This window comes from Podospora pseudocomata (assembly GCF_035222375.1).
Source record: "Podospora pseudocomata strain CBS 415.72m chromosome 2 map unlocalized CBS415.72m_2.2, whole genome shotgun sequence".
Lineage (NCBI taxonomy): Eukaryota > Fungi > Ascomycota > Sordariomycetes > Sordariales > Podosporaceae > Podospora > Podospora pseudocomata.
Window position 1 is genome coordinate 210,269 of NW_026946366.1, and position 22,757 is coordinate 233,025.

General features: G+C 52.9%; 11 protein-coding genes and 1 non-coding gene across 12 annotated transcripts; 6 read left to right on the forward strand and 6 right to left on the reverse strand.

Annotated features, from left to right (window-relative positions):
• Positions 1–45: 45 nt before the first annotated feature.
• Positions 46–2,307, reverse strand: QC762_205125 (uncharacterized protein). The gene is made up of 2 exons (XM_062887404.1): positions 483–2,307; positions 46–350 (listed from the first exon to the last, which is right to left on the reverse strand). The coding sequence occupies exons 1-2, from the start codon at positions 1,065–1,067 to the stop codon at positions 123–125; spliced, it is 813 nt and encodes a 270-aa protein (XP_062745511.1). The 5' UTR covers positions 1,068–2,307; the 3' UTR covers positions 46–122.
• Positions 107–2,265, forward strand: QC762_205130 (uncharacterized protein; the record flags this gene model as incomplete). Its single annotated transcript, XM_062887405.1, has 2 exons — positions 107–1,249; positions 1,370–2,265. The coding sequence occupies exons 1-2, from the start codon at positions 1,195–1,197 to the stop codon at positions 2,263–2,265; spliced, it is 951 nt and encodes a 316-aa protein (XP_062745512.1). The 5' UTR covers positions 107–1,194.
• A 175-nt stretch (positions 2,308–2,482) lies between the features above and the next one.
• On the forward strand, positions 2,483–4,235 carry QC762_205140 (uncharacterized protein; the record flags this gene model as incomplete). The annotated part of the gene is made up of 2 exons (XM_062887406.1): positions 2,483–3,339; positions 3,396–4,235. Exons 1-2 carry the CDS (start codon positions 2,812–2,814, stop codon positions 4,233–4,235), a joined length of 1,368 nt encoding a protein of 455 aa, XP_062745513.1. The 5' UTR covers positions 2,483–2,811.
• A 276-nt stretch (positions 4,236–4,511) lies between these two features.
• QC762_205150 (uncharacterized protein) lies at positions 4,512–5,101 on the reverse strand. Its single transcript, XM_062887407.1, has 2 exons — positions 4,891–5,101; positions 4,512–4,817 (listed from the first exon to the last, which is right to left on the reverse strand). The coding sequence occupies exons 1-2, from the start codon at positions 4,922–4,924 to the stop codon at positions 4,573–4,575; spliced, it is 279 nt and encodes a 92-aa protein (XP_062745514.1). The 5' UTR covers positions 4,925–5,101; the 3' UTR covers positions 4,512–4,572.
• Positions 5,102–5,611: 510 nt separating this feature from the next.
• Positions 5,612–8,667, forward strand: QC762_205160 (uncharacterized protein; the record flags this gene model as incomplete). Its single annotated transcript, XM_062887408.1, has 2 exons — positions 5,612–5,809; positions 5,878–8,667. 2 exons carry the CDS (start codon positions 5,612–5,614, stop codon positions 8,305–8,307), a joined length of 2,628 nt encoding a protein of 875 aa, XP_062745515.1. The 3' UTR covers positions 8,308–8,667.
• On the reverse strand, positions 8,623–10,112 carry QC762_205170 (uncharacterized protein; the record flags this gene model as incomplete). Its single annotated transcript, XM_062887409.1, has 3 exons — positions 8,623–8,737; positions 8,859–9,404; positions 9,462–10,112. 2 exons carry the CDS (start codon positions 10,110–10,112, stop codon positions 8,970–8,972), a joined length of 1,086 nt encoding a protein of 361 aa, XP_062745516.1. The 3' UTR covers positions 8,623–8,737; positions 8,859–8,969.
• An 8-nt stretch (positions 10,113–10,120) lies between these two features.
• QC762_0036670 (uncharacterized protein) lies at positions 10,121–10,846 on the reverse strand (the record flags this gene model as incomplete). Its single annotated transcript, XM_062883310.1, has 3 exons — positions 10,349–10,846; positions 10,206–10,273; positions 10,121–10,146 (listed from the first exon to the last, which is right to left on the reverse strand). Exons 1-3 carry the CDS (start codon positions 10,477–10,479, stop codon positions 10,121–10,123), a joined length of 225 nt encoding a protein of 74 aa, XP_062745517.1. The 5' UTR covers positions 10,480–10,846.
• Positions 10,847–12,500: 1,654 nt separating this feature from the next.
• Positions 12,501–14,594, reverse strand: UBP1 (ubiquitin-specific protease ubp1; the record flags this gene model as incomplete). The annotated part of the gene is made up of 1 exon (XM_062887410.1): positions 12,501–14,594. The coding sequence occupies one exon, from the start codon at positions 14,592–14,594 to the stop codon at positions 12,501–12,503; it is 2,094 nt and encodes a 697-aa protein (XP_062745518.1).
• Positions 14,595–14,881: 287 nt separating this feature from the next.
• On the forward strand, positions 14,882–16,290 carry QC762_205190 (uncharacterized protein). The gene is made up of 2 exons (XM_062887411.1): positions 14,882–15,420; positions 15,478–16,290. Exons 1-2 carry the CDS (start codon positions 14,925–14,927, stop codon positions 16,026–16,028), a joined length of 1,047 nt encoding a protein of 348 aa, XP_062745519.1. The 5' UTR covers positions 14,882–14,924; the 3' UTR covers positions 16,029–16,290.
• A 175-nt stretch (positions 16,291–16,465) lies between these two features.
• Positions 16,466–16,577, forward strand: QC762_0036700. The gene has a single exon. It is a non-coding gene; the product is annotated as a tRNA-Phe (tRNA).
• A 366-nt stretch (positions 16,578–16,943) lies between these two features.
• Positions 16,944–20,051, reverse strand: QC762_205200 (uncharacterized protein). The gene is made up of 3 exons (XM_062887412.1): positions 19,331–20,051; positions 17,932–19,228; positions 16,944–17,820 (listed from the first exon to the last, which is right to left on the reverse strand). Exons 2-3 carry the CDS (start codon positions 18,908–18,910, stop codon positions 17,615–17,617), a joined length of 1,185 nt encoding a protein of 394 aa, XP_062745520.1. The 5' UTR covers positions 18,911–19,228; positions 19,331–20,051; the 3' UTR covers positions 16,944–17,614.
• Positions 20,052–21,462: 1,411 nt separating this feature from the next.
• QC762_205210 (uncharacterized protein) lies at positions 21,463–22,066 on the forward strand (the record flags this gene model as incomplete). Its single annotated transcript, XM_062887413.1, has 3 exons — positions 21,463–21,609; positions 21,824–21,926; positions 21,999–22,066. 3 exons carry the CDS (start codon positions 21,463–21,465, stop codon positions 22,064–22,066), a joined length of 318 nt encoding a protein of 105 aa, XP_062745521.1.
• Positions 22,067–22,757: the final 691 nt, after the last annotated feature.

A 22,757-nucleotide genomic window follows, 5' to 3' on the forward strand; every position in this document is an offset into this window, starting at 1 on the left:
TGACATGAATATTGCAGAGACAATAAGTCGGTTCTTGGCAGATAGTACATGTAAACAGTAGAGAAGGTGAGTAGTATTTTTTGTTTTTTTTTGGGGGGGAACTAATAGCAAAAATACATTCATCATTCCAAGTCCCTCGCCGCCAAAACCTCCTCTCTAGTAGGCGGCTCAGTCTTTTTCATTGGGTTCCTGACCCACTCGAAATTGGCAAAAGGGCCTCTTGTAAAGGAGGGTTCCATTGAGGCGATGACCTTGCCTCTTATGAGGCCTAGGGGGACGGGGCCGAAGATGCGGGAGTCGTTTGAGGCTGGGAGGTTGTCGCCTACTAGATAGACGTGGCCTTCTGGGACCTGTTGTTTGTGTTGGTAAGTTATACTCGACTAGAGTGATGTCGATATTGTGATTGAGAGGGCAAGTTTGTGGTATGTGTGACGGGGAAAAATAAAAAATAAAAAGGGGGGGTTGAAGGGATTGGGGCTTACTTGTAACATGAGAGCGTCGTCTGCTGCTGGGCCGGGGGTGCCGATGAGGACGTAGTCGCCTGGGAGGCCGATGACGCGCTTTACGCCGATGGCGGATGGGCGGTCGGGGAGGGTGAAGGTTACTATGTCGCCTATGGAGAGGTTCCGGCCGAGGCGGGAGAGGCGGGAGGTGAGGTGCCAGGTTCCTGTGATCGGGTAGGTGGCTAGCATTGAGGGGCCTTGGGCTGGGGCGAGGGAGAGGAGGTTGTTCCAGATTAGGTGGGCGAGGGCAAGGAGTTTGAGGTAGGAGAGGAGGAGGCGGAGGGGGTGGAGGGGGGGGAAGGGGGGGGTTGGTTCGTTTTGGGATTGTTGGTTTTGGTCATGGTGATTGTTCTGCTGGCGGTGTTGATGTTGGGGTTGGGTATTTTCGGGACTTGTAGTGGTGGTGCTGTAAGACTTTTGGGGTGGTGAGAGGTTAGTCTGTGCTGGTGAGGTGGGTGAGGGTCTGAATGGGTGTGGTTGTGTGAGTGAGAGCCGGGTGAGTGGTCTGTGAGGTGAGAGGTTGTGTGGCCGGGTAATGGCTCGTAACCGGTAGAGACTCGACATTAGTTGTTGATCGTTTGAAACTCCTTCAATCGCTGAACTTTGACTGACAACAAGTGCGATATCGTCCTCTTCTCACACCGGGGTTAAGGACCATAAGTGATGCCGTCTAATTGGAAGTTGAGCATTCATGAACGAAGAGGTCATGCCAAGCCCCCCCATGTTGCTAGCCGTGGTAGCTGCAGGTGAGAGCTCCAATGCAGCTTCATGATTGGCTAATATTCTCCGATGGGAAACCAGTAACGGCGCAAATGTTGAACCTCATCCTTGGGCTTTTCAACTTTTCCAACCTCAACCTTAAACAGCCGACAAAATGAAGGGCTCACCGTGTGCTTTCAGCTCGGCCGCAGCCATTCGAAGCGTATTCCTCAACAATGCGGCCCCCATCGCCGGTCCCGCGCACCTTCAGCGACTTTTGTTGCCCTCATTAGCAACACCATCGCGGCAACGTTCCTTTTTCGGGCGAGCAAGCCCAGAAACCGAGAGATTCCCAGTTGGAACATTTCGAAGGTCTCCCACCTTGGACAGAAGAGAGCCAAAAGCCACCGATGGCAGGATTCTAAACTACAACATCAGAGGCAATATGGTCGTCATCCGCACCAAAGATGGCACCCTCAGCGAACCCCAAGACAAGATCGAAGTCTTGCGGAATCTAGACTTGAACAAGAGCGCGCTCGAACAGATTGCAGAGCCGCATTCTGGCCGCCCGTTCCCTATTTGCAGGATTATTCTTCAAGGGGACGAGCAAAAGAAGGCTTATACACAGATGAAGGCGGAGAAGAAGAAGCTGCAGAATGGGGTCAAGATTGTCACAAAGGAGGTTGAGATGAACTGGGCGATGGCGCCGCATGACTTGGCCACGAAGATTAGGAGGCTGAAGGGGTTCTTGGAGAAGGGGTATAGGGTTGAGGTTACGATGATGCATCCCAAGAAGAAGAGCAAGAGGAAGGCGAATGATGAGGAGGCGAAGCAGGTTTTTGGTGAGGTGATTAAAGTGCTGGAGGAGGTGCCTGGGACGACAGAATACAAGTCGAGACAGGGGCAGGTTGGAAAGACGCAGTTGTTGTTTTTGCAGGGGAAGATTCCCAAGGCTCAACCTGCCGCTGCTGGGATGGAGAGCTCGCCAGAGACGGCTGATGAGAGTGCTGGGGAAGAAAAGGAGGCTGAAAGTCAGGAAAGGTCGGATACTGCTGGAAGCTAATCATAGCGGTCGACAGTATGTATAATTTTGGGACAAATGTACAATAGTAGACATGTAAAAACATTTAATGAGGCCATGACCACTCACTTATGATCAAGACAAAGGCCGGATGCATTCAGGCACCATAAAGACGGGAGGGAACGGGCATTTAAGCTCTGAGCTAAGAGAGCAGGGGTTCTGGCTGTTGATTGGAGAGATAACCCGCAGAATGCGGGGCGCGGGGTGCTCTGCCAGGCTCATGTCAATCGCGCAGCCATTTTCCATCGCCTGTGACTCAATCTCACAGGACACAAATTTGTGGTTGACGAAAGCTTAAGGGTGACTGCAATTTGCGCCCAAAACCCAGAGACACAAAAATCAAAGACAGATTCTATCCCCAAAGCCCAATTAGAATTCAGGTTTTTCTCATCTACCGAAAAGAGAACTCGCACGACGTCAGACCCGGCTTCTTCAACTTTTCTACATCGCGGCGCAACCCGCCCCCACCATCGTCAAGTCCCCCGCTTGCATTCATTCACCAAACAACCAAAACCACCCACACGCAAAATGGCCACCGAGAGCAACGGGGCTCCAGCTGGGGCTCCGGCCCCCCAGGACTCAAAGACATCGTCTGCCTCAGCACCCGCCAAAACCCCGGCTGCTGCCCCAGCCGCGGCCGCCAACCCAGAGAAGCTTACCCCAGCGCAACTAAAGGCCAAGGCGAAGGCTGAGAAGGCCGCCAGACGGGCAAAGGTCATTGAGACCAAGGTGGCGGTAGCGGCGGCGACTCCGGCAAAGGAGGCAGGGAAAGGCAAGGGCAAGCAGGACGGGCAACCACCACAGAGCAAGCAACACCGGGGCTCCATGAGCGGACGGCGGCCGTCCATTGGGGGCCCTCTGATCGAGAAGGAGAAAGATGCTAGGAGCGGAATTCCCGAGTGCTTCAGCCATGTTCCCATGGCGAAGCGGGTGCAGTTGTCGCAGACGCACAAGGACGTGGATCCCGCTGTGTTGGTGGCGGGACAGCAGATGGCTGCTTTTGCTATCAAGGACAGTATCTCTCGTCTTGAGGCGACGTTGTTGGCGTTCAAGAAGGTTTGTCTTTTATGGATAATTTGCTGCTGGAGCCAGCTTGCTGACCGAGATGACAGGTGATTGAATCCTACGAGACTCCCAAGGGGAACTCGTTATCTCGCCATCTTGTGCCGCATGTCCTCAACCCACAAATCGAGTATCTTACCGAGTGCAGACCGATGTGTTTTGCTATGGGCAATGCCATCAGACTGCTCAAGACCAAGATCAACAGTTTTGATATCAACGACCCCGAGGACGAGACAAAGGAGGAGCTTTTGGAGTGGATCGACACCATGATCAACGAGCGCATCAAGCTGGCCGAGTACTTGATCGCGAGGAATGCTGCCGGGTTGATTGAGGAGGGGGAGAAGGTTCTCACATATGGCCGCCACAGGCTGGTCGAGAAGACGCTGTTGAAGGCCAAGGAGATTGGGAAAACGTTTGATGTTACCATCATTGACGACCCGTATGAGCGTGGAGGCCAGACGTTGGCCAAGACTCTTCGTCAGGCGGGGATCGACGTGCTCTACTCGCCAAATCTGGGCGGGTTACGGCCAAAGGTTGCGGGAGCTACGAACGTCATTCTCGGCGGAGAGGCCATCTTTGCTAACGGGTCGCTTAATGCTGCCTCTGGCACAGCGGATGTTGCTATGGCGGGTCAGAATGCCGGTGCCAAGGTTACGGTGCTCTGCGAGACGATCAACTTTGACAGAGAGCGTGTGTCGGTAGACGCGCTCACTTACAATGAGATCGATCCCGAAAGGAACACCGCCGAGTGTTTCCGGCTGCTATATGACAACACCCAAGATAAGTATATCAGCGGTGTTGTAACAGAGTTTGAGAGCGGGGGTGGTAATTCTCCAGCCCAGGCTATCCTGGCGCTCTTGCGGATGCGGGAAGATCCCCAGATTGCTTAGTTGGCACTACCTGGAGGGCAAACTGGAGGACAGGCGCAAGGGAATCCGGCGGAGGACGAAAAGCATTGACGATAGTGTAGCCTGGTGCATTTGTTCGAGGGTTTGAATGCTGTAGCTTGGGAATAGATGGAAACCACTCATGCGTGGAAGAGTGAATGATATCCAGAGTGGGAACTGAACCAATTTATACGCTGAGCTCACCTCCTAGCTCCCAATTCGTTTCCGCCTCGTTTGTGAACCATTCAAGGTGAAAATGTACTTGTTTTGTTCGCCATTCCTGCCTCTATCATACTGCCTGTCTGTTCAAACTCCTATCACCCCCTCCTATCCTTCCTTTTTAAGCCTGGATAACCGAAGGGCTGGCAGCAGCAGCCGCAGCCTCCCTCTCTGCCCTCCTCGCTCTCTTCTCCAGAATGGCGTTCTTGCGCTCTTCCAGGAGCTGTGTCTGTCTCTGATCCACACCCTCCAGCCAGTATCCAAAGCTCGCACCGACGGCGCCGAAGACGGGATAGGCCCAGAGCGTCTTTCTGTGGAAAAATGGGCGCATCTCGATGCCGAGCTGCCAGAAGCGCGTCGCCAGGCCTGGAGGGGAAATCTTATGTTAGTTTGTTGTTGCCTGTAGCTGAGAAATTGGGAGCTTGGGATCGGGCCATACCGAAGCCGGTCCAGAAGACGAGTCTAGAGACCATTTTTGGTTGATTTGTGTCGGAGTAATGGTGGGTGAGGAGAGGTGTGAAGGTGAGTGGCTCCCGGCCTGCGACGCTGGTATTCTTGGAGGAGGATGGGATGTGTTGCTGGGTAGCTTGCCCTCAAACCTGAAGCTTTTCCAATTGACTCTGGCTGCTGCTGCGCACACCCACTGCGGGATCACGACTGACGTTGCTTGCTGCTTGCCAGGTGCCAGCTCGGTCCCACCTGGCAAGCAACTGCAAGGCTGGAAGTGGCTCGTGCTCTCATGGCTTGTGGAATCCCTGTCGTTGCATTCTTTTCCTTGCATTCAACCCATGCCAACGCCAAGATATCAGGCGCCCCACTAGAATCTTTCTGGCGTGTGTTGAAGGTTCCCCCGTCACTCGCAGCAATTGGACGCGACTGGATTTCTTGAACGTCCCAATCGTTGCATGTGTCAAAAAGTTTGTTTTTTGTACAACTAACTGCCTTGTGCTATTGCGTCTTTGTTACTTGTTCATTTGCTCCAGCCAACTCTCGAAAAGCGACTTCTTTTTTCCACCCGACTTTGGAAATGCCCTGAGCAAAAATCTCGGTGCCCATTCAACCGACTGGGTGAACGGTGTCCCCTTCCTTCCTCTCTGTGCCGCGACAACAAAACAGAAACCGAGCGTGCGTTAAACGATAATCAAACCTACATCGCAATCATGGCGACCGCATCAACGGCCGATGCGCCAGTTCCCACCCCCCCTCCAGCACCCGCGCCGCCAGTTGTGAGGAAGTTCAAAGCCTCCGATCTCCCCTTGTCACAAGTCAAGCGAGCCACCATCGACAGCCTAGCCCACAGCTTCAAGAAGAAGGGCGGTTATGATGCCGTGCGCAAGGAAGTATGGCAAGAATTCGAAGTACGTACTATCCCTCACAACCTCTCCCACCACCCCTGGGGTGCTCTCCGACTAACCCAACCTCACAGGGTCAAGAAGCCGAGATCACCAAAGAAATACTTGAAGTCGCTGAACGAGAAATCGAAAAGAACCCCGCCCAGCTACTAACCCTCGAGCGAACCAAAGCCGCCGCTCTTATCGATGGCGCGCTGGATCGATCGGGCGTTTATCAGAGAGCCGAGGAGATGATCAGCAAGCTGATCAACCGGGGCGCTATTGAAGCCCAACTTCGCGAGCTCCGCCGTGCTGAGATAGGAGATGAGGAGGCGGAGAAGGAACGGCTCTTGGGCGCAAAGACTGATGAGGAGTATGCCGCCGAGACAGCCGCGCGCCGTGCGCATAATGAGCGTGTCCGGATGGAGCTTCAGGCGATAGAGGAGAACAAGAGGAAGTTGGAGAGGGCGATCAAGGAGAAGGAGGATGCCAAGCGGAGAGAGGAGGAGAGGGCTGCCAGGGAGGCGAGGAGGAAGAAGGAGAAGGAGGAGGATGAGCGGAGGGAAAAGGAGAGGAGGGAAAGAAGGGAGCAGCGGGAGAGGGAGAGGGAGGAGGAGAGGGAACAGAGACGCAAAGAGCGCGAGAGGGAAAGAGAAAGAGAAAGAGAGGAAAGGGATAAGGACCGGGGGCGTGATGACAGTCGGGATAGGGACCGACGACGGGATCGGGTCCAGGTTGGATATGACAGCTATCGAGGGTCGGGTGATCGGTCCAACCGGGACCGTGACAGGAGTCGGAACCGTGATCGATCCCGTGACAGGGGGAGGGATAGGGACCGAGACAGAGATCGTGATCGAGACCGGTCTAGGAAGCGTTCTGCTGAGAGGAAAACCGAAGAGGCCAAGAAGCCGCTTACGAAGGAGGAGCAAGAGCGCCTGGAGCAGGAGGCTCTTGCGGATCTTCTCAGGGAAAGCAAGCGTGTTGCGCCGAAGCAGCCCGAGTTGGAGATCGACCCTGTACTGGTCCCACCGCCTAGAAAGTCAAAGCCGGTTTCGGCCATTGATCCCATTCGGAGAGATTCGCCAAAGGTTGCCGCTGAGGTTAAAAAGCCAGAAGAGCCGGTTGTGAAGGAAGCGGTGGAGACCAAGGTGGCTCCTGCCGTCAAGGAGTCAACAGATGCTAAACCTGCCGAGCCGAGAGCCGAAAAGGAGCGTCGGAGGAGTAGGAGTCCTTCGAGGTCCGCTCGTAGGGAACGAAGCAGGGAGCGGGACGATGACCGTCGACGACCTCGGACCCGGTCACCGCGACCAAGGCATGACGACCGTAGTCGTTCCAGGAGAAGGAGTCGGTCTAGAGTGCGAGATAGGAGAGATGACAGGAGGGACAGAAGTCGTTCACGCAGAAGGGATGATAGGAGGGATGATCGCCGTGACGACCGGCGTGATGACAGGAGAGACGACCGAAAGATCGAGGAGACCCCCACCAAGCGAAAGGACGAGGCGGTCATTCCAAAAGAAACACCGGCCAAATCAGAAGCCCGCGAGCGCAGCCGCTCCCGGCCTCGGACAGCCAGAACAGACGACAGGCGGGACCGCAGCCGTTCCCGCCACCGAGATCGCGACAGAACCCGCTCTCCCCGCTCTAGACCCGACCGCCGCGACCGTTCTCGCTCTCGCTTACGTTTCAACCGTCGTGACAGAACCCGTTCCCGTTCTCGTGATCGCAGGGATAGAGACCGCGACAGAGACAGAGATAGACGAGACAGATCGCGCTCTCGCAACCGCAGCCGAGAGCGCGAAAAGAAGGATACTGCCACCGATAAAGACGAAAAAGACGGCAGCAAACTCCACCCCCGAGACCGGTCCCGCTCCCCGGCTTCCATGGTCGCCCGCCCGCCCTCCCGCCTCAACCAGACGGAAAAGGAGGCTTGGAAACAAGCCGAGGTCAAGAAGAGGGAGCAGGAAGCTAAGGCCTATCTTGCGGCGCAGAAGGAGGCGAGGGAGAAGGGGCTGGAGGAGGGGAGGAGGACGGGGGAGAGGAGTCCGGAGGTTGTGAAGAGGCGGGTGGAGAATAGCGATCGGTATCAACCCGGGGAGAGGGATCGGGAGAGAGATCGGGATAGGGATAGAGACAGAGACAGGAGGGACAGAGATAGAGAGAGGGACAGGATGGATTACAGGGGGGGGGATAGGTATGATGGTGATCGGGACAGGCCGAGGGATAGGGATCGTGACCGTGACCGTGACAGGAGAAGAGATGATAGCAGGGGTGAGAGGAGGAGGAGCAGGTCGCGGAATCGGAGCCGGCAGAGAGACCGGGACAGGGACAGAAGCAGGAACCGCGACAGAGACAGGGACAGAGATCGGGATTTCAGACGGGATAGGGATAGGAGCAGAGACAGAAGTCGGGACAGAGACCGTGATCGCAGCCGACATCGCGAGAGGAGTCGTGATCGGGATAGGGATAGGGACAGGAGCCGGACTCGCAGGGATCGTGACAGGCGACGGAGCAGAAGCCGGGGTTAAAGTCTGCCGGCGAAGCCGTAAGAACTGGTGGTGGGAAAACTGGTTCAGAAAACGAAAGCTCGCGGTGATGATCTTTGGGGGAGGGCGAGGGATGAGTATAGGCCTGTTTATCTTTCTCTAGGCGGACGGATGGCGAATGGGAAGTGAGGGGGAGGGACTGGATAGAATACCGATATACCCTGTAGAGTAATAGATGTTTTGTATGTACTTGTATTTCTGAGATGTGTGAAACTATGGACATAAATTGAAAGGAACCAAAATGATTCACAGCATCATATATGCCTTTGGCAATGGGATAGAATATGTACAATGAAATCGTGTCAACGCAGTAACGTAAAAAAAAAACAACGTAAACGCTGAAAAAAAAAGAGCCCAGTTTACCCCAATTTTCATACATCATTACAGTATTCAAACCCCTCCCTATTCAAGAGTGTGAGAGAGAGAGAGAGAGAGAGAGAGAGAGAGAGAGAGAGAGAGAGAGAGAGAGAGAGAGAGAGAGAGAGAGAGAGAGAGAGAGAGAGAGAGAGAGAGAGAGAGAGAGAGAGAGAGAGAGAGAGAGAGAGAGAGAGAGAGAGAGAGAGAGAGAGAGAGAGAGAGAGAGAGAGAGAGAGATAAACAAACCCAAAACCGAAAGCAACCACCCCATTAATCTAATAAATCAGTTATGCCCCCTGCCCAATCTCCTCCACCTCCTTCGACACCGGCCCCGTAGCCGGCCCCCCGCTCCCATAAAGGAACCCAGCCACCAGCACCACCACCGTCACAACAACCAACCCCATGATCAACGCCCTCTTCACAGCAGCAGGTAACCTCCCCGCTCCTTCTTGACTTCCTCCTCCCTCCCCCTGGCTGAGCGGCGAGTAACTCCCCGCCACCCTCTCCCACAAGCTCTTGGCGTACACCCAGATACCGACCGAGATGGCAACCGTCTGCTCCCACCCGAGGGAGTAATACGCCAACCCTGCCGTGGCGATGGCGTAACCCACAAATTGGATCGCCGTGATGTTTGTCTTCCAGATCATGACCGAGATGATGACCAGCAAAATGTTTTTGAGGATGCCCGTCAGGGTCATTACCAGCCCCGAGGTCTTTCCGATCTTTACGTGGTTGTTAGTATCTTTGTGCTGGACAGTTAAGGGGGGATATTGACTTACGAGGAAAACACTCGAAACATTCAACATAAACGCCACCATCGCATTCAGCACCAACAACCCCGCCCCCGCCCTCCCCACATCCCCAAAGTCAAACCTGTTCGCCTCGCTCCCAATAGCCACAATCACATTCATCACCGCGCAGACGGGAGCGTAGTAATACAAGCTCACCAGCGGGTCCATCTTCATGTCCTCCCCGCTCAGCAAAACCTGAATCATGATCAACCTCATAGCCTCAAACACGATCCCCCCAACCTGGAACAGGAAACCAGCCATGGAAAAGTTGATCTCGCCTAGGGAAGCGAGACCAACGCCGGCGACGATGAAGAGGATGTTGAGGAAGCGCTTGAGCGAGGGCTCCTCGACCCCCCAGGCCCAGGCCGTGAGCAGGACCGCGACCGGGGCGGCGGCTTTGAGCATCTGGATGAAGGCGACTGAGAGGTAGAGGTAGACCATGTTGGAGCAGACCAGGCTGGCCGAGTAGAGGAGGCCGATGGGGACGATGGCGCGGAGGTAGATGCGGCCGGTCATTTTGATGTTCTTGCGGCCGTCGAGGAGGTGGGTGGTGCGGGCTAGGATTTGGGTTGCTACGGTTGCGAAGACGAGGTGCCAGCAGGTGAGGATCACGGCTGGATTTGGGGGGTCAATATTCATTCAGTGTGTCAGTGCAGGTTGTACGTACGATATTCTGCGAGTAGGTTAGCATCGTTCACAGTATAGGAAGAGATGTAGAACAGAAATACGTACTGAACCCCCTCCCATCAATCATCCACTTGTTGAACAGAATCGTCAAGTTGGAAAAGAAAATCCACGCTCTATCCCAGTATCAGTCCTCATGTTCCCTCACGACATGCGCCGCCTGCTATGACGTCTCTCTGGGGAATGCATACAAGATGTAAAAGATAGGGTGTAATCCTCCCCGCTGAACCGTCGCCGGGCGTGGCTTCTCAGCCTCTGCCGCCTGAGGCTCAGGGTGCAACTGCTGCCTCTCGACATCATCATCGTTGTTGGCCGCGGCCATCGAGTCCGGGGATCCGGGGGTGCTGTATGTCTATTCGGGCGGAATCGGTACCGGGCGCGCGCGCGGGCGCAAAAAAGAGATCGGCTTTCGGGTTCCGGGTAGTCGTTAAGGTTTAACCTTTTGCGCAGGGGAAGCGAGAGACAAGTTTTGCGATGCGAAGCGCGTTGAACGTAAGGGAGGGTGTAATACTCGTCTGGTCGGCGGCGGTGGTGATTGATAGTGGGGAGGAGGCAGCCAGAAAATAATTTAACGAGTGTTTTCCCAAATTGCTCTCTCCGCGTTGCGCGTTTGCTCTCCTATCGGCGGCAGAGCGGAAAAAGTAAAAAATACTCAACGACCCAGAGATCCCGCGAAAGAGGGAGAGAAGGCAAAAGAGGGAAGAAATGAGGTTGTCGTGTTCGCCAAAAGTGCAAAAGGACCAACAACAAAATAACTGGGGACAGGCACCAACCTACCCACGATGGGGACTTGGGGGGGGGGGGGCTGCGACTGCGACTGGGCTGAGCCGCTCGCTCGCTAACAAAACCCACCCCTGCTTACGGTACAAAACCAGCAGACCCCAGGTGTCACCAGCACCAAATCCAACGGCCGGGGGGAGGCGTTTTTTTCCCCTGCACACTCTCAAATCGGACCCTTTAATTCGTCAGCGCGGACGGACGAATGGTGCAACCAATGTCACATTGAGAAGTTGTAGAGAAATCTGGACCACATGCAACCAGGGGGCACATGAAATAGGGGTCATGATAGCAGAAAAAGCTTAGGAGGCTTATTATCCCTTCTCACCTGCACCCCTTCAGGTTCATCTGAATTTATCCCTTTCCCAGAGACATCTTTTTGCATTTATTATCACCGGTTCCGGGCATCTTTCTCTCGAAATTCCGCCCTTTTCCCCTCCAAACATAGCATCATGGATAGTCCAGCGGGGTCCCCCTCCCTGAAAAAATGACACCCTGATAGGCGAGAAAAAGAAGCGGACTCTTAACATCCGCAGATCAGCGGGTCTATCCCAGGTCTTGATATCAACGACTTCTGCTTGCATTGAAGATGTTATCATTGTGAGAAACACCTGTCTAGGAGTCATCTCCTCTGACTCTCCCCACCTCGTCACACAAAAATACCAATCCCACAAAGTAATGTCAGCATCACCACCACCTCCCGTCTGTTGGTTCATGCCCTACAAAAAGTCCCTTTCAGAGGTTCTGGATAGGGGTTCGTCACAGATATAGAACAAAAGTAAAGGTAAGGTAGTAAAATAAAATTTAAATAAGGAGACTAAGCTGTGATCGGAAATTTAAGATTATAAAATCTAATGTAAGGTAATTTAGGTTTAGTACCGTTATACCTACGCCAAAAACTCACGATAAGCAGCCATGTTCAACTCGTAATCCGCTCATGTTTGGACACACGACCAAACGTTAAACCACCTACCTACCCCTCGGAAAATCCGACACGTTGGAAATACCGAGCCGACCCAAAACCAGGCAGAGCCCAGGTGTAAGGTATAATCTCCATGTGCTGTGCCAGGTGTAAGTAATCTCCATGTGTGGCGGTGTATGCAGCTCGTACAACTGTAGCATCTTGGAACCAGGCACACACGCACACACACACACACACACACACACACACACACACACACACACACACACACAGATACACATCTTGATTTGCAACGTCGCACAACACAACGTTTGTCTAATAATCATCTTCATCGCTACCTCTCATTCATTTTAATAGTTGTTGAACTCGCTGATGAAGCAAAGCTAATAAGTACATATAACATCCTCCATCCATCTGTCCCATTTCCCCACCGCCTAATAATGTTGAAACGCTTCAGCGCTGTGTTGTTGTCCATTTATGTCCTGATCTGATCCAAGTTCAAGAATGATATAAAAAAAGAAAAATACTTGTCTTGGCTCGTGTAATAAAAGCCCATGGTATATCCCCCCAAAAAAAAACGCCCCAACACCATCGCTGTGTAGAAAGAAAAATGCAAAATACACCCAGTTATCCACCATGAACAATCAGTAGTCACTATCATTGCCGTCAGGTAACGGTATCGCCGCAGCTTCTGACAACGACGCATCACCCTCCGTTGATATCGCCGGCGTTTCCGGACCATCAACCTTCAAAAACGACATCGGCCCCTGGATTTCCCCTTCTGGACAATCGACCTTCAAAAACGACGACATCGGCCCTTGAACCTCCCCCTCTTGCATCTCATCACAACTCGCAAGCTCAGCAGTCATCAAACTCTGCTCAGGATCAACACAGTCATAAAACAGCATAAACACCCCGCCCTGCGCCAGCACCGTATCCTCATCCACCCTGGCGACATCCTCATCACTCAGTGACCACCACTGCTCCTCCTCCAGATCCTCCTCCAGAGTCCCACGAGTCACCGGTGTCGAGGGTGCATCCGCAGACATGTCCTTCTCCGACGCAAGCTTAGGCGGCTCATCCGTCGCTCCTCCCACTTCTGGTGCCGCCGCTGGCGGTGATGATGACTTGGGGTGTTTCCGAAAGCAGACATAGTGCCCATTCTCATGTCTACCATAGTGAGCAACCACCGCCCGTAATGTGTATATCGGACCGGTAATCCGGGACGTCCTTTCTCCTCCCGCCACCATCGACGAGCGAGGGTCTGTAATCCACTCCTCCCGATCCGAACTCAGATCCCGACCCGTCAGGCCTGCCGCACTCCCAACACACCAAGGGCCCAGGTCAAGCTCCATCGGGAACCGAACATTTGCTCCGTTTTTGTATAACCGACCAGTACGTTCGTCAAACACTGACCTGTTGATGTGGAAAACCAAGCTTTGCGGTGGCCGGGCGATAGACGTTTGCTTAGTCTTGGTAGAACTCTTCCGCTGTGTCCGAGGGATGTTGCACTTCTTCAGCGTATCATCTTTGAAATCCTCCTCCTCCAACGCCTCCTCAATAATCTGAATTCTTTCCGCCAAACCAGGAATGTTGGCTCGCTCCGCGAGAGCCTGGAGACCACTGCGGGAGTTAAGCAAGGTGCATTTGGTACACTCGACGTCCTGGATCGCCTCAAGGCTGGTATAAGCATCCAGTCTCTCATAAAGATCATGCTCCATCCGCTTTCCAAGGTTGAGGGTCAAACAGTTGAAGGGAATCATGTCCAGGCCACTGCAGTAGCCGCATGAGACACATGCTACACGCTGGGCGATGAGGCCTTCCAGGGGGTTTCGAGTCACGCGGATATCTTGCCCATACTTGGACTGACTCTCCATGCTATGGTACCCGCTGTCATCGCTGTGTTGGCTCGAGTCCGAGTCGTCGCGCGACCAATCAAGCTCTAATGCCGGGGAATTCTGAGGATTCTTCAAGCTTTTTGCGACCTCCTTGCTGATCTGATCGAGAAGCTTGGAGTAATATTCCTGGGCATCCTGTTGTTGCCAGGTATTCATCTTCTTCAAAACGGCCGGCGTGCCCAGCGTTCTCCCGTTGTTCGACAGGTTGTTAAGATCCAGAACCAGCTTATGAAGCTTGCTGATCGTGAAGCTGTCGGCTGAAGTCATGGCTGAAGAGACTGCTGAGAGATATCCTGGAAAGGGCCTCAAAGACGCGAGTCCCTGAAGGATGCTGTTCTGAAAGCAAGAGTTGTCCATGTTCAAAAGTCCCGGAGGCTGGTCTGGCGAGCTTTTACGTGCCACATTCAACGCTGCAGTTGACAGGGTAGTCAAGCTCTTGCGCCCCGCTTCAATGCCCGAGTTCAAAATTCCTGCCGCCGTCTCCAAGCCCAACATCTTCTTAAGAACATCACTCTTAGCTTCATGAGTCGTAGGTCTATCGGCCGACGGGGGCCGCGGAAAAAGGGAGGGGTTGAGAAAGTCGTCCATGGCGTAAAGCAGCCTGGCCGGAGTGATAGCCACGAGTATTTTCCAGATAAGCTGTGACAAATCAGGGACCCTCCCTTGCCGTTTAGCAATCTGATAGATCCAGCTGACGAGGACGACGATGAGGGTTACGATGATGCCTATCGGGCCAACGGCGCGGTCTTTGAGCTGTCGCAAAGTAGAATGCTGTTGTGAATCGAGGCCAACGCGGGTTTCCACTTGGCCCAGTATGCGCCGGTACGCTTCGGTATTCATTGTCGGTGCGGTGTTGCTGTGTTTGTGATCTGCGAGCGAGCAACTGGTGTCGGTGCTGGTGGCGGCGTTGCAGAGCGGACGGAAGCTGCGCAATCACGAAGCAGCAGCAGCAGCGGATGGAAGTGAGGGCTAACGAGCGAATATAATTACTTCCATGACCTCTTTTGAGTTTGTCGTTGGCAATGTACTCCGTAACCTGTTGAGGTTGAAAAAGCTGTGGGCGTTCAAATGCAAAAGCCAGAAGTCACAAGAAGTCAGCATGTGGAAAAGAGCAAAGCGACAGGGGAGGGGGATGGATCTGACGCCAGCAATTGGCCGCCTGGCAGTTGAATGGACGAACACCCCAGCCGGCGGTGGGGCCAGTGTCAGCCATTCTCTCATTCCGGCTGTTTTGTGACGGTTATTGTTTTCGTCTGGCTTGATTGGGATGCCTCGAGGGTGTGTTTGTTGACGATTCGGAAGATATTGAGTTCACTTTGTCCCTGTTTGCTGCAAAGCGACCAGTTTCCCAACGCACTGCAGGCAGCAAAAGTTAAAAAATTGAAGCTCTCCAGCCCCATTTTCTGGGGAGCAGGGATGCTAGCAAACGCCAAATGCTGCATCCCTGCAACGTCAAGCACAACAACCCCACCCAAAAAATCAGGCTTGGCAAGAAAATACACATCGATAAGGAATTTCCGCCCGCCGATAAACACCAAACACCATCATCACCAAACCCTCAGACCTCAACCTTTGCTGCGCCATTCTGCTCGATACGCTGCAAAGTTCGGTCTGTTTACAACAAACTCCACAATGGCCAAACCAACAATTTCCAAGGGCAAGAAAGGTAATACTCCACCCATCCCAACAGCAGTCGCAGAATGTACTAAACCCCCTCCTCCAGGCCCATCAAAACACTCCCGCGCCTCCCGCCGCGAAGAGCCCATAGACATCAACACGGACAAATCCCTCAAATCCGCCCTCCCACCCCCCATCTCCACCGACCACCACCGCCCCGCCGTCCTCGCCGCCCAGCTCGCCTCCTCCGTCTCCAAACCCACCCGCAAAACCGGCCGCAAAGCCCAGCTCAGCTCCAAAGCCCGGAAGCGCCAGGAAAGAAGCATGGACATGGCCGAGGCCGTCATGGAGCGCACCATCACCAAGATCGAAAAGAGCAAGGGCCACGCCAAGGTGATCAACACGAGGAGGAAACCATGGGAAGAAATCAACAACGACGTCTTTGGCGAGGGCGAAAAGGCGAAGAAGCTGACCAAGAAGCAGCTGGAGAAGCAGAGGGAGGATGAGATTGTGAGGAAATTCTTTGACGAGGGGGCGGCAGAGAAGGATGAGGATGGGAATGTGGAGATGGAGGGTGCGGCGAGTGAGGGTGGGAGTGAGGGTGAGGGGGTGCCAACGCCGGTGCAGGTTATGGAGGAGGTGGAGGAGGTTTTGTAGGGTCGGAAAAAGCAAAAGGAACGGATTGGGATGGTGAGGCGTTACGGACATTACATCAATCATTTGTGGATCTTCGGGCTTCTAAAATCTCTGAGATGTGGAAGAAAAGGAGTGTGTTTTACAAGGGCATGGTCGAGGCTAACAGGTTATGAACGAGATTATATATGAGGGCCTCGAGTTGTATGAACTCAAAAAGCCAGCAGGACAAACCGGTCGATGACATAGTTTTGATACCCAAAAAGATGAGATGTTTTCTTCGACGTCAGATATGCATTGCACTATCTTGAATGAAAATTCTCCTTCCTGCTCTTGTATTTGAGATCTCTCTTACACCATTCAATACTTTTTATTAAGATTTTCTCCCCTTTTTTTCACCTTTTCCATCGCAATCACGCTCCTCATATACCCACCCTTCACCGACCACTATCAACCAAGCCGCGGGTTTAGCTCAGTTGGGAGAGCGTCAGACTGAAGTCCACTTCAACTCAAATCCAAATATCCACCACCAGGGTAATCTGAAGGTCGTGTGTTCGATCCACACAAACCGCACTTACAAAAAACCACTTTTTTCTTCTCTTTTAAACTTTATCATTCTTTTGATTCCACGCAACACCCTCCCTCCCTCCTCCTCCTCCTCCTTCTCCTACACTATCATGACCCTTCCTGTTGTCCCGGCCTATCAATCAACAAGCCACCTTTTCACACACATCACCAACCAATCACCACCCACCCCAAAAAAAATCCCCCCTATGACGCCACAGCTTACAAGACCAACACCCTCTCCAATCAGCCGCACAGTGTCTTGTCAAAGCCCCCCTCCACCCTTTCACCTTTTTCTTGTCAGTTTTATTTATTTTTAAAAAAAAGAATCTTAAATTTTCCACATCTCACACGTCTGTCCCAGAAGAACAAATTCCTTCTTCAATTATTCTACTTTGCTCAACTACCACACACCCCCAAGTAGCAGCTTCTCATACAACCCAACCAACCCCAATCACGCCCCCATGAATCAACCCCCCCCTGATCGGCAACACCATATGACGTATTAATCCCGACGAACAAGGGGCCAGGCAGGCAACACACGACACAACGAACGAACGGATTATTCAACACTCCCAAAAAATATCATTTTCCTTCCATAACCATCATGATCCAGCCCAAAAGTAACGTCAAACTCCAACGACCCCAGCAAAAACATATAAAACTTCCGGTATGAACATATGCTTCCTTTCTCTTTCCTTTCCTCCTCCGGATTATTAGACTTTGTGGCTCGCTAGAGTGTTCCTCAGTATCCCCTTATTGTTTGTTTTTTTCTTCTTTTTTTTTTTTTTGGAAATCTTCTTGTGTCGGGTTCTTTCTCAACTCTTGGAAGAGACGATGCTTCTGCTCATCGGAAGCAGTACCCGACCTCTGGGCCACCAAGGTTTGTGTATGGACGACACATCAACCAGTCAACAACAAACGCCCAGCTTCAGGGGTCGATGATTGTCATCTGGTCCATACCCTCGTGGACACCAACATCCTTCTTCTTTCAAAAACAATATTTCGCTTCCTTCTTCAACTCAACCACTCCTTCACCCCTCTCATCACGCCCCAAAACCCTCCCCCCCATCCTCCACCCCAGGACTAAACATCGAGTCCGGCATATGATCATAATTGAACCCCGTCGGCGACTCCCTCTTAAGCAATCCCCCACCATTCAAATGAACATGGCCCGCACCGGTCGCCGGGTCATCCAAATACGAAACCGGAAACGCAGTATCGGTCGGGGACGCATACAGAGCAGCCGGACCTGGGAAAGGAGTGTAAGTCTCAAACTAGGCCGGCAACAAGAACCCACCTCCCCCGTCGCCGCAGCAACCACCACCCGTCGGCGTGGCCGCTGCCCAAAACAGAGACTCACCAGGAGGATAAGCAATGCTCCCCTGCCGGTCACTCCCCGACGTGCTCCCCGGCCCTCCCGTCAATCCCTCAAACCCCGTCATCCCCGCCTGGAGTTGGTACTGACTCGAAGCGATGCTCGGATTCCTGCTCCGTGGTGATGCCGGTGTCAGAACCGGAGGTTGGCTCACCCCTGTTGTTGGCTGTCCGAAGGTGAACCCGGCTCCGAATAACTCGTTGCTGGTCTGCACATACCTCCGCGCCTCGTTGTTCAGCCACCGGTCAATGTTCGGATCGTTGCATTTGGAGTGTGTCAGCAAGTGATGCTTTAGCTGGCCGACCTCATGTACCAAGCCATTGAATTCCATCTGGAGGGCCGCATGCTGGGTTTCAAGCCCAACCTTGGCCTCTTCGAGTTCCGAGACAAAGACCTTTTTCTTTTCTCGGCACTTGCTAGCCGCGATGCGGTTCCGTTCGAGAAACTTGTTGCGTTTGTGTTCGTCTTGCTCTATATTGGCCTCCTTCTTATTTTTTCGAGTCTTTCGTTTCTTATTTGGTGCATGACTTTGAAAGGCGTCTTCTGGGAGGGTGATGTCGGTGGAAGTGCTCCCCGACTTGGAGGCTCGGTTCGACTGCGATTTGCTGGATGAGCTTCGTTGGGTGGATGGGCGGGACATCTCCATGGAGAGAATCTGCATGTCGGCTTTGATGTCTTCGCCGTCGGGGTCTGGATGGTAGAGACCTGGGTCGACGAAGAGTTTTTGACCAGCGTTGGGATCCATGGTGGTGCCGACTGGCCAGTCGAATGATGGACCGCCCAGGTCGATATCTGGATGGGGGTCATCTTGGGATGGAGAGGGCCCGAACCCTAGCTTGTCGTCGTATGATGCAAAGTTGAGCTCCATGGGTTGCTCACCGACATTGTGGTCTGGTGTTTGATAGGCAGGCCTCTCTTCTAACTCGTCCAGGCATTGATCAAAGTAGTGGGTGGGCTCATCCATCTCGCTGCTGTGATGGTCTGCTGGATTCACCCACTATGCAATGGACTGCCAGCTACAACCAAGTGGTTGATAATGAAATACCAAGTGGTCGTTAACGAAATACCAAGTGGTTGTTAATGAAAATAAGGTGAACTCGATCTCTGCAGCAGAGTTCGGGTTTGATTTTTGAAGTCCTCAAACAAAACAAGGTTGATAAAGCTCGACAGGGCTTCTTGCTCTGGAAAGAAGACTGGAGCCGGTGCGGAGATAACCTCCGGCTAGCCTATCTTCGTTGGGCAGGCACCAGGTACGAGTTGTGCTGGCCGCGGTTAAACGCTTCTATATGGAAGTAAAGCTTCAGTCTCTATGTTGGCCGGGGGAGCTAAAGGATGAAGGCAGGAGCGAAGCATCAAAATTTGAAAAACTGGCCGTCAGACATACTGTGATCCCAAGTTGGCGGTTTGTGGGGTGGGCTGTGTGTGGTGTGGCTTCTCGAAAAACGGTCTCTTCGGTTCACGGCTCGCTACGGGAATGTTGTGTGACCGCGTTTGGTCTGTCTCTCACCCTCGCCCCGGAAGTAGGCGCATTCCTTTGTTGCGATTTGCGGGAACTTGAATTGGTAGGTGGGAAGAAGCAAAGGAGTCTGTCTGTCTGTTACTGTCAGGCAATCGCTATAAGCCGATGGATGGGATAGCGGGGTATAGGGTTGTGGTTGTGGTCGTGGTCAAGGAATCCTGATTCTGAGCGGGCATAGATCCGACAGCTGCGGGGAAACCCCAAGCAGCCCTAATGGAGAGAGGCCAGAACAAAGACAGGTCTCGAAGCCGAGCTACCAGCTGCATGTCCGATGAGCTTGCTGAGCTTCATGCAGCTTCGTCCCCGTCCAGCCGCTGAGCTGCACCAGCCGTGCCTGGGGCCGGACGGGGTTATGCTAGCAGGGCAGAACGGGGAGGCGAAAGACCCAAGGAGCTGCAGCAGAGGTGGAAGTCGCCTGTTTGGTGCCTTGATCAAATGTCAGGTGGTCCGGGTGGCATCAACCCCAACCGTCCTGGGCCGAGCTCGATCTTGTCCATGGGACAAGATCCGCCATCGTGCCCCAGCAGACAGACTGATGGCTTCCAGGTTGCGCGGGGCGGGGAGGGTGCTTGGGGCTACATGGTGTGTGTGTGCTGTGCTTCGACGGGAGCGGAGAAGTAGGTCTGCGCTCTACCTACCTAGTCTGTCGTGTAACACGGCCTGCGTATCGAGGTGAGGGTGGAGAGGAAGTTGCGGCCTTTGGTGGTTCTGGAAAATATGCCCCGCAGCATGAGAATGGGATTTGTTGGAATGCCATACCAGACCCAAAATCAAACGTGTTTATTCATCTGAGAGTCTTTTTCTTATCTTCATTGAAGACCATTGCTGAAAAGTTATTCAATTGATCAGCAACATGGGCGCACTGGGGACCACACCGCTGTCCTTGATACAATCAATTCAAGGCCCATCAAATTCATGAGGATGCTTTGTTCAAGGTTGTTTTTTTGCTCGACTCGGAGATAGCATTCCTGCTTTCCAGGTTGGTCGGCAGCAGGGCCCACTTGGCACCGGAACCAGCCCGCTGGCTGACAGGGGTCGGCTTGCTGCCAGTGCCAGACATTAGAGCTTCACTGGGCTCACCTTAGCTTAGACCTTCCCGAACACCTTCCTGATCAACACCGACAGGTACAAGTACGTGAAAACAGGACAAAGGGCCATGTACCGGGGAGAATTACCCTATCGACCTAGCTCGGCAGCCATCATGCAGATGCTCCGCGCGCTTTCTTGCTTAGGATGCGACTATCATACGACTCGGTTGAGCGCGGTGCTCGATGCTCTGCATAGAAGACACGATATGTGGATTATGAAACTCCCACGCTGAAACCTGCTCGAGAGAGTACGTCTTTTGATCTGCCAAGCCGATAATCAACTCTCTCAACAATCTTCACGATGTTTCGGGGTCATTAGCTATCCTTGAAGGCCCTCATCCCCAAATCCCCATCTGACAAACCAAGCGATCTCCCAAGGAAGTGGAAGACGGACGCCACCTCCGCATTTTCCAGTTCCACTAACAAGGAGCCCTGGTTCTGGAGAAGGACGTCTAGCTTCCTAGATATGGATTTTGATTTGAAAGATCCATTGTGGCGGCCAAGTAAGAAAAATTTACACATGATCTTGTAAAAAAGAACAGCAGCATCAAGATCTCTCCTGGGGACAATGCTGTCTACGTCCAGCTACCAGGTGAGGTTGAAACAGGATGCTGTGCCAAGAAAGTCAAGACGGTCCCACAAGACGCCATTCACACTTTGGGCTAGCGCTCCACTGCCTGCCTGCCTGCCTGCAAGCACGGGCCAAACTCTATTTGGTCGCCGCTCATAGGTAGGCGTGCCAGGCACCACCTCGCCAGCCTCAGACATCTACTTCAGGGACCGATCAAAACATCCGCCAAATTTTCTGCAGGTACTTACTTTCAAGAAGAGTGGAAAGAAACGACCACCGACATACCACGAAACACAGTCAAAAATCTTCATAACAGCGGATACATAAAAACACACGCCATGGAGACCTCAACACCCAGAGTTACCTGCGCCTACCTCAACTCATACGTCGGCAGGAATGTTATGGTCGTGGGCAAAGTCGCCCAAATCCGCGGTGAAGACGCCATCATCGACGCCGACGGCAACATCTCTTGCAAGCTGAATCGCGTAAGCTTCTACCCCTCATCCATCTTGTCTCTCCCTCAAGCTTCCCCACACAACCAATCCAACCTAATCGACCACAACATGCACAAGATCGGATCAGAACACATAACCACACAGACATATCACCTCTGCAGCTCCCCGCATTATCCACAACCACACGCATACAAACAACAAGCTTTCCGAGCAAGCAAGGCTAACATGTTGTTACCCTCTGTAGGATGCCCACCTAGTCCCGGGCAACGGTGTCCAAGTCATTGGCAAAGTAAACCCAGACCTGTCAGTCAAAGTCCTCAGCTCCCTTGACCTGGGCACGGGCGTTGGTGAGTGTTTTTTGCTTGCATGTCCTCCTCCTTGCCACAGATAACACTGACAGGTTTGGTTTTCAACAACAGACTACAACCTTGCCAACACAGTGGTGGAGATAACACATCAGCACAAGAACTTGTTTACCAACGAGTAGACGTCATACGGAACTTAATAGAGCATATACCTAGTTTCTTTTCTTTTCTTTTTTTTTTCTTTTCTAGCAACTCGAGATCGGAGATCCTTTCATGGAAGCATGACTCGACTTTTTTTTTTCTGTGGCTCATAGATAATGGCAAATAGAGCTATTGGCTTGCTGATAAATCTATACATTCTCTCAAAATGTTGGGAACACACAGACGTTGGATACGAGGCCTCATCCCATCTCAGTCTCTTTCTCGCCTCCACACTGACCATCTGCTCTGCCCTTGAGGTTCTTCTTGTCGTCCCTCGCCGCACCTCCTTTCCCCTCACCTCTGGTCGCCCTGACCATGTTTTTCTGCCCCAAGCTCCCTGCTGCTGGTGCTCCCCTCGCCGATTCTACCCGCGGAAACCTGTGGTCTAGCCCCTTAGGGAAAGGATCCGACGATGGCATGTGATGGGGTTAGGAGAACCTACATTGATTGATCAGCGAGTGCGAGGCCTGAAAGCGGTTATTTCGCTGCCTACTGAATAGGTGAGTGGCCTTTGTATTCACAGTACGTATAGACATGGCTTTTTCAAGCTTACGGGTCCATACACACAACGGCAATATGTTTATAATGTGACTCATAAAATGTGCCCCTTCTTCCCGGCCTTTATCATGAATGACAGGACAAGATATGGGCTTTCGTGAATAAAGTGTCGTG